Genomic DNA, 9,666 nt, shown 5'->3' with positions numbered 1-9,666 from the left:
AGGCAGGGAAGGGGCGGGGTTGAAGTTTGATTGACAGGCGGACAGGGAGACGGGGGGGCGGGATTACGGCTTGACTGACAGACGGAGAGGGGGAAAAACTAGAGGCGGGGTCTAGCAGCTGTGTATGTGGCCTGCTGTTCATGTATTTGTGAAATAATACTAAAGAGCAAAGCTTCAAGCAAACTCTCAATTTACCAACTTGCCTACTTTGCCCCAAAAGCCCCAGGTTTATTCTATGTTATATGGATTTCAAACATTTTTATTTGATTGATGGTTCCTTGTATAAAATATCAGAAAAGAATGAAAAATGCCCAAAACCAAAAGTGATGTAGATGGAGCTAATTTTAATCTATAACTGAGCTTTTTATGTTATAATCTGATGTTTATTATGTAAAATCCTTACCTGTTTGATGATTTGATTAATTGTTTAGTGTATAAGTTGTCAGAAAAGAGACCGAGGTGACACCTTCAGACTGTGTGTGTCTGTCAGACCAACAATCTAAAACCCAAAGATATTCAATTACATTGATATAAAACAGGAAAAAAAAAAAAAAATTAAAATCCTCACATTTGAGAAGCTAAAACCAAAGAATGTTAGGTGTTTTTGCTTGGTAAAAGACTGAACCCAATAACTCATTAGGAAATTGTTGCTGATTAAATTTCCATCAAACAACTATCAGTTAATAAACTAATAATTTTAGCATTATCTCTAAATACATTATAAACATGCATACAATGTGATTCAAATATGTTCCAAAAATGCTTATTAAAGTGAAAGAGACAAACTCAAATTATTTTAATTGTTACTCTTATACTTTGATTTAAATGATTTGATTTGATTTTAGATATTAATTTAGTTCTGAACTCACATTTTCTCCAACTTAAGTTGAGGTTTCTATGCCTGGACTTGACACCAGCACTGTGCAGACTAACCATCGGCGCAAAACAAAAAAGCCCAGTTCTTCAAATGAGCCCACAAATGACTGACAAAACGTGCGGAGAAGTTTGTTGGTGGTGGGAAATAGAAATGCTCCCATCAAAGAGATAAACGTGCCCTCTCTCATCTAATCTTCGCAACTGGATGAGCTTATCACTCTCACACACAGAACACATCATTATACAGTGTCATGGATCCTCCAGCTCTGTTTACACTTTGATTTATTGAGATGAAAACATTTTCTTCGCTCAGACTGATTGGGGGACCTCTCAGCGCAAGGCCTGTCAGTGTGTGTCAGCCAACCGTGAATACTAAACATGATTAGCAACTGCACAAGGAGGGTTGTAAAGTTGCAACTGGCCATAAACACTGTGACAGGATTATTGTATGATGCAAGCCAGAAGTGGAAATCTGATGTCTGTGTGTGCAGTGGCAGCTTGGGAGAACACCATGAAGTAAATGTGTATTGAGAAAGTCAAACTCTTCTCTTATCTACTGTATAAAACGAATTTACCTAAAATTAATCTAGTCAAATACATTTCATATTCCAGGAGCTGACACAGTTTTCATTTTCTTCAGATGGCAGCGCAGCCTGCCGCTATACTCAACACTCATTGGCTATATTTATAAGCCATTACATAACATGTTAAACCGCTCCATGGGAAAACTGAGGTGACCCAGTTAAGACAGAAACCTGGCTTAATTTATACTACACAGTGTGTGTGTGTGTGTGTGTGTGACAGACTGTGTCTTCACACTGTGCTACTGAGAGGAAAACCCTGCATAGATTATCAGTTGTGAGTAAAATAAAGAGGAGAAACTTATAAAATGTGCATGAAAAAGGAAGGAGAGAAACCACTGGAGTGGTGTGAGCCTCACTGGGTCCTGCTTTATGATGTATATATATATCATACATGTACATTAAAGGAAACATTAGTATTACTATGAAAAGTAAAAAGTTTAAAGGGAATACTTTGAAGCTGCACAAAGCTTAAATTAACGTCAATCCTGAAGGCCTTAAAGCTCACGTTGTAGATGTCATGCATAGATAAGGGTGTAAGTCACGTTTTTGATACATGCACCGACACATTTTTCACATGAACATAAACTTTGAGATGTGCAAATGTTTTAAATGTTCACTTTTTGAAATATTCAGGACTGTTTTGAGCTGTTTTTATCAGTTCAAGAGAGTCGTTTTTTGATCTTTTGTTTTATTTGCATATTTATCATCCAACAATATATGTTCATGTAAATGTCCCATGAAATGTTTCTGTATCAATACTGTAACAAATCCAAAACTCCTGCCGCAGTTACACATGAAATATTATATTGAGAGCATTTGTATAATTAACCTGACACGAGCACCGGCTACATGTGATCACCAGCAAATAATTACAGTATGTGTGCCCACCTGCTGTTCCTCTCTCTGTGTGTAACGTGAATACAAATGTGAAACCATCAAGGTCTCTGTGTTAAGACAGTGAGCTAATGTGTGTTTATATCCATCTGCTATGATTAATTAATTGTCATATTAGTATGCGTGTGTGCGTACATTTGGGTCGGCAGATCTTCCAGGTGTGAGAGAGGATCTCCTGCTGTGACACCCCCCCCCCCCCCCCCCCCCCACACACACACACACACACACACACACACACACACACACACACACACACACACACACACACACACACACACACACACACACACACACACACACACACACACACACACACACACTCACACTCATACAAACTGATGCTGACTAGAAGTTCATTTTGAAGTCAGCTGTGATTGACATTATCAGATTATATTGAGGGATTTTTGCCAGTGGGAGACACAATTTAATTATTTTACTTCTTGTGGCTTCAGAGACAAGTCAAAGTGATTTATTAACCACTTTACGGGTCTTCATTATAAATTAATACTTACTATATGTGCACAAACACACACACACACACACACACTCAAATACATCTAGTCCACACGCTTTTTTGTTCCATCATCATGTACAAATAGAAAAGAAGAAGAAGAAAGAGGCGCGTCTTTACTTAACGTTCATTTTTACTGATTGATTTCTGCAACATACAAACATTTTGGGTGTTCTTGTGTGTTTGTGTGTTTATGTCTGTGTGTGTGTGTGTGTGTGTGTGTGTGTGTGTGTGTGTGTGACAGGAGGGGGGCCAAGTAGCGTGGCTGAATGAGAGTCCCACAGGAGGCAATGAGCAAGCAGCAGCGAATCATATCACTCACGCTCACGCCACAAATGATGATTGGAGGAGAGGGGACAAGGGGAGGGCGGGCTCTCTCTTAAAGGCACAGGTGGGCTCTTTTCTGAGATCCAGGCTAGTGTGCGGGTGACGGGGGCAGAGATGGTTAAACAAAAAGAAATGGAGGCTGAGGAAAAGAACGCAGATGAGAAATGATGAATGAAGTTAAAAAGTACGCCTCTTCTCAACATGTCTACTGGTCCGTTTATGGGTTTATGGGCATATTTTGTTACCTTGTTACTTTGAACTAAAGTGAAGTGACGTGTTGAAAGTCACAGCCTTTCAAAAATGAAAAAAAGGCATAAATGAGGGTGGAAGTGGAGGAGGATGAAAGCGAGAAAACAGCGGGAGAGGAGAGAACAAGAGAGGAGGAAAATAATGAGATGCTCCTTGTCCAGAGCACGAGATCAGAATCAGAATCAGAATCAGAATCAGAATCAGTTTTATTGCCAAGTATGTTTTCACATACAAGGAATTTTTCCTGGTGATTGGTGCAATTGATCAGCAACAGTGGGGCTCTCTAGCCTTGTTGATGAGGCTAATAGCAGATGGGAAGAAGCTATTTTTGTGGCGAGAGGTTTTGGTCCTGAAGGACCGCAGCCTCCTGCCAGAGGGGAGTGTCTCAAAGAGTTTGTGTCCAGGGTGGGAGGAGTCAGCTACAATCTTCCCTGCACGCCTCAGAGTCCTTGAGGCGTACAGGTCCTGGAGGGACGGAAGATTGCAGCCAATCACCTTCTCAGCAGAGTGGATGATACGCTGCAGTCTGTTATTGTCCCTCTCCGTGGCAGCAGCGTACCAGATGGTGATGGAGGAGGTGAGGATGGACTCGATGATGGAGGTGTAGAAGTTCACCATCATAGTCCTTGGCAGGTTGAACTTCTTCAATTGCCTCAGGAAATACATCCTCTGCTGAGCTTTTTTGATGAGGGAGCTGATGTTTAGCTCCCATTTGAGATCCTGTGTGATGGTGGTTCCCAAGAAGCGAAAATGCTCCACGGTAGCCACGGGGGAGTCGCACAGGGAGATGGGGGTGGGTGGGGCTGGGCTCTTCCTGAAGTCCACTATCATTTCCACTGTCTTCAGAGCGTTTAGCTCTAGGTTGTTCTGCCTGCACCAGGTCACCAGACGCTCAGTCTCCCACCTGTAGGCAGACTCATCGCCATCAGAGATGAGTCCAATGAGAGTGGTGTCGTCTGCAAACTTCAGGAGCTTGACAGACTGATGGCTGGAGGTGCAGGTGTTGGTGTACAGGGAGAAGAGCAGAGGAGAAAGAACGCAGCCTTGCGGGGATCCAGTGCTGATGGTCTGGAAGTCAGACACGTGCTTTCCTAGCTTCACGTGCTGCCTCCTGTCAGACAGGAAGTCAGTGATCCACCTGCAGGTGGAGTCAGGCACGCTCAGCTGGGAGAGCTTGTCCTGCAGCAGAGCCGGGATGATGGTGTTGAAGGCAGAGCTGAAGTCCACAAACAGGATCCTGGCATAGGTCCCTGAGGAGTCCAGGTGCTGGAGGATGAAGTGGAGAGCCATGTTGACGGCGTCGTCTACAGACCTGTTGGCTCTGTAGGCGAACTGCAGGGGGACCAGGAGTGGGTCAGTGATGGATTTGAGGTGGGACAGGACAAGACGCTCAAATGATTTCATGACCACAGAGGTCAGGGCAATGGGTCTATAGTCATTTAGTCCTGTGGGCCTTGGTTTTTTGGGGACAGGGATGATGGTGGAGGATTTGAAGCAGGCTGGCACGTGGCAGGTCTCCAGTGAGGAGTTGAAGATGTCTGTGAACACTGGAGACAGCTGATCAGCACGAGATCCATCTCTGCTGCATGTTTTACTTTGAAAGAGCAAGCTGAGACACAGGAAAAATGAATCAAAAAGTGTGAAAAGTAAAAAAAGAGAGTGTATGAGAAGAGAGAAGTGGGCGGTTTGGATGGGGAGCAGTGGACTTGTGACGCAACAAACAACCGCGTATACAAAAATAACTTTAAAATACCATTTACAAAAAACGACCATTATCATTATTATTATTATTATCATCATTAATATTATTATTACAATCTTATTAGGAGCCCGTTGTAGCTATCTGAAAGGGGGCCAGGTGGCAGTCTATGCTTTTCCTCTGCCAACCAATTAAAACAAATTTTTTTTCAATCTTTATACGCATATAATTTGAACATAAAAGTAAAAAATAAAACAACCCTGAAATATTTGCCAGAAGCAAAAACAAAAGGGCAGCAGAATAATTTACAGTTTGAAGGGGAACATTGTGTACGGGGAGGAATCATCATCATCATCATCATCATCATCATCATGCACTGACTTTCTTACATCTTCTGTTAATAAGAATATTTAAGAGATAGCAAAAAAAAATCTGAAATATTATATACCTAAACTGCCCTGTACAGTTCTTTATCTTTATAAAAAATGCATATACTGTATAGTTATGGTAGCTAATGAAGGAGAAGTTAGCAGAGAACAATATAAATCAGGAGAAAACAGTAGTCCTGGGTCCCTAGCTTGTCTTATTTGATCATTGTCTCACACATACAGAAGCAGGTGACGTACAATTTGGCCGTCAGGTGAGAAACCAAACAAGTTAATGTTTAATATCAACCTGTCAAGATCTGCGAGAGTTTCAGATGATGTGTGACATTCATACATCCAAACACTGAGGTCTGCTGTGAGGAAACTGGCTGCTAAAATGAAGACATGCACGGTCGTTCATCTGAGGGCCTCACCGGCAGGAGGGGGAGAATGAGAACAGAAAAAAACCAACAACAGGGAGGAAATGAAATAAAACAGCAAATGTGAGTCCCAAGTGAAGACCAGGGGAAGGTAAAGATACAAAGAGAGAAATGAACTGAAGAGAAAAGCTAAATTAGGAGGGACTGTCATTGGCTGTCTTCTCTGAGGGGCGGACTAAGGCAGGCTCATGGTCCCAGCAGTGAGAGCCAGAGTCAAAGGGCTGATGACAAGTTTGACCATTGCTGATGTGTTTTAAGGTTATTTCAATTTGTCACAAGCACAAAAGGTCACTGGATCGATCTTTGGAGTCTAAACATGATTAAAAAGAGAGATTTGGATTAATAAAACCAGATATAATTCTGTGAAATCCAACAGGCGTCTGAATACTATTAAAGTTAATCACTTTCAGAGGGGAACATCGCTCTTTGGTTGAGCTGCTGGCAACCAAGACATATACAACCTACTTCTGATGACTGCAATGACCAAACCACGTCAGCCTTATGACTCTGGTAAACAGGGAGTTCAGCAAAGAAATATAAAGTCCTAGAGCTGACATTACTGCAGTTAACACAGGAACGGAGGTGAGAGATAGGTAAATGTTGGTAAGAGTCAGCTCTAGTCTCTCAGTTTCAAAGCTGAAACTTTGTAATGTAGCACCAGCACACAGAAAGAGGGAGGAGAGAGACAGAAAGAGGGAGGAGAGAGAGAGAGAGAGAGAGAGAGAGAGAGAGAGAGAGAGAGAGAGAGAGAGAGAGAGAGAGAGAGAGAGAGAGAGAGAGAGAGAGAGAGAGAGAGAGAGAGAGCACCCTGGCAACCTGTACATACCCAACAGAAACGGTTGCATCATGGGTAACAGATTATCTAGGTTCGCTTTGAAGATTGTTGTTCATTCATTAGGAGGAAGCAGACACCTTCTGGGAGTTCAGTTAAACCTCAGGAATCAGCTTCCCACAGTAGCTTTTTCTGATTAAAGATAATTCCTGATTTAGGACAAAAAAAGTTTCTTTTCTCATTTGGTACGAAACAAAGTGTTGTTCCTGTTAATGTAAGAACACTTTTTATTTTACACCTACATTCCTCATCATTTAGCCTAAGAAGGAGCAAATCTTCATGATGTGTCTACAGCTCAGAGAGAAACACAAGACCATTTCTTAATCTACTCTCAAGTCACAAAAAATAAGATAGGAAAAAAAACAAAAAACAGGAATTATACTTTAACCATTAACAGGGAAATAACCAGACTGATCCCAGGTCAGCGTCTAGAGAAGTCAAAACCTCTAACATCAGCAAGCTGAACAGGAAAATGTGGGCTTTGTTCTAAAATGGACAAGCCACTTGACCAGTAAGTGTTCTTCCGCTTTGCACAGTGGCACTTTGAAGGAAGGACTGAGGAGGAGGAGGAGGAGGAGGAGGAAGAGGAGGAGGAGCTCGGTCTTGACAAGCCGTTTGGCACAGAGTTACACAGAAGGTGCTTCTATGTAACAATGTGCTGTCTGTCTGTGTAGCATCTATCAACTTGGTTTTGTTTGGACCCGCCAGGTGAGATCGGCAGAGTCCGTCTCCTGACAGGTGAGGACACTGTTGGTGGACGGGCAGACGGATCGTTCCATCATGTCCACTCCAGGGGGGGTTCTCGAGGACCTTTGGGCTGGATGCAGCGGTTACCGAACCCTGAAAGGAGACGAAGTTCTTAACTGGGTTTGAATTGAATAAAATACATCCAGGAGTAAAACGCGCCCTTCAGTTCTTGCCTGGTCTCAAAACCATCACCCATTTTCTGCACATACAGCCCAGAGCCAGGCTTCCAATCAGCAAAAGCAATGCCACACAAAAAAAAAAATGATGACATTAATAGAAACCATATTTGTCAGCAGAGGAAAAATGATTACTTGTGCAAATAACACTTGAGCTCCTCCAGAGGGTTGAACAGTGGAAACTACAGTGTGCAGTCACAGAAAAATACGCGAAAAATCACACGTCAGGACATCGAAAGGAGGTAAGACAGCAGACTTACCCACCCAAGTCTGCCTTGCTGTCTGTTGCTGTGGTACCAGCAGATGCAGGGTCAGCTGGAGATGTCTTCTTAATGCAATCTGACACATCTACACACACACACACACACACACACAGGTTAATGGAGTGGAAATACTGTGTGAATATCAGTGATGTATGTGTTGTATAATAGTTTCAGTGATGCAAGACTTCTATAAATCTAGATCTATAAATTATAAACTACCTAATAACTGCAAAAAAAAAAAAAAAATCATTGCAGAATTCAAGTTGTTCTCTTTTGATTATTCTCTCTCTGTCACACACACACAGACACACACACACACAAACTACCGAAGCAATAAATTGGTAGTAGCCATCATCACAGTCCTCGTAGCACGGATAAGCACACACACACATTTTTCATTTCACCTCTCTATAGACATGTTTTATCGCTCTCGCTCTTACAGCTGCCCTCCTGACAAATGCTGTCAGTCTTATCGTGCACAGGCTAATTTGTAAAACACTGACGGCCCGTCTCCTCCTCTGCCCTGTTGACTAACTGCTATGAAAGACACAACGCAAACAAGGACAAACAATGCGGAGACTCACAAACGCCTCTGCACGCGCCACCACGCAGATAAGACATGGAGTCATGACGTGTGTGTGCTCGTACCTGTGTGTGAACCGCTCCATTCTGCTGAGGCTGACGTCCTCACCTCCAGAGGGTCTGGCAGAGAGCAAGGGAATGAGTGGATTAGATGAACTTACGACTAAAAGGTTAAGACATACACACGTTAAGCACAAATAGACACACACCCACACCAACAGTCACACGTTTCCTTTCAAACTCACTATGCTTCACGGTACCTTTCCGTTTCTCTTCATCACTCAGCCTTTAATCCAACCCTTCCTCCATCCTTCAGTCACACAGCAGGGAGCACAAACTCCACTCTGGACCTCAAAGGTGCCTCACAGCTTTATGTTCAACAGTGCAGGGTGTTTGGAATAAGTGATATTTCTTTGAAACATAATGAGGCAATGAAGCTGTGATCTCTCAAAAATCACTCCTGTAGCATTAAAGTATGTCTGACTGTTGCCCGCTTCAGAGATGATCTTCACACGACACATGTACTGCAGATCTGAGAAAGCTAATGCTGCCCTCCAGTGTCGTAACACTGATAAGGCCTCTCCCAAAAGAAACAAGTTCACTTTTAACACAACTGTTAAATCGTGTGCTCTTATGGAGTTGAATATTTTAAGACTAAAATATCAGAGAGCTACGCAGGAAAAAAACTAAACAAAACACTAGACAGCAGAAGGCAACAGGGCGGCTGAGTTATTAAAGAGACTACTGTGTGAAAGAGAGGTTGCCATCCATCTGTCTGTTTGAAGTAAGGTTGAGAGAGACTGTTCATACTTTGCAAAGGACCAGATAAAATGGAAAAAGAAATCATATGAAAAACGAAAATCTGCTCTCATCCGCAGCGACTGACTGTATCAAATAAAACACTTTAAGCAAAACAATGCAGCACCTTCCACCTACATCGGCTAAGCAACAACAGCCCACCTGGATCTTTACCTTTTTGTTTTTAATACAAAGACTCTCCTCTTATTTTTCTTCCTTCAAGTTCATAATCATTGATCAATCCAGCTTTTGTAGGAGTTGACCAATGACATGGACCCAGGAGCAGAGCCAGTGAATCCACCGCACCGGAAACACACCTGTGA

General features: G+C 42.5%; 1 protein-coding gene across 6 annotated transcripts in view; it reads right to left on the bottom strand.

The window, feature by feature from the left end:
• Positions 1-6,677: 6,677 nt before the first annotated feature.
• Positions 6,678-9,666, bottom strand: part of ptpn12 (protein tyrosine phosphatase non-receptor type 12) — a 44,373-nt gene continuing 41,384 nt past the window's right edge. For 2 of the 6 annotated variants that reach the window (XM_071501876.1, XM_071501881.1), the window contains 3 exons: positions 8,612-8,665; positions 7,965-8,048; positions 6,678-7,617 (listed from right to left, as the gene is read on the bottom strand). In XM_071501876.1, coding sequence (XP_071357977.1) covers positions 7,556-7,617; positions 7,965-8,048; positions 8,612-8,665 — 200 coding nt within the window. In that variant the 3' untranslated portion in view covers positions 6,678-7,555. Of the gene's footprint in view, positions 7,618-7,960; positions 8,049-8,611; positions 8,666-9,666 lie in introns of all 6 variants that reach the window. The other 4 variants (XM_071501878.1, XM_071501882.1, XM_071501879.1 and 1 more) reach the window with 3 other exon arrangements.

This window comes from Trachinotus anak, unplaced genomic scaffold (genome assembly GCF_046630095.1).
Source record: "Trachinotus anak isolate AG129_WGS33_773 ecotype Australia unplaced genomic scaffold, CSIRO_AGI_Tana_v1 ptg000018l, whole genome shotgun sequence".
In the NCBI taxonomy this organism is placed as follows: Eukaryota; Metazoa; Chordata; class Actinopteri; order Carangiformes; family Carangidae; genus Trachinotus; species Trachinotus anak.
Note: the sequence above shows the minus strand (reverse complement) of the source record. Positions and strands in the feature narration are given on the sequence as shown.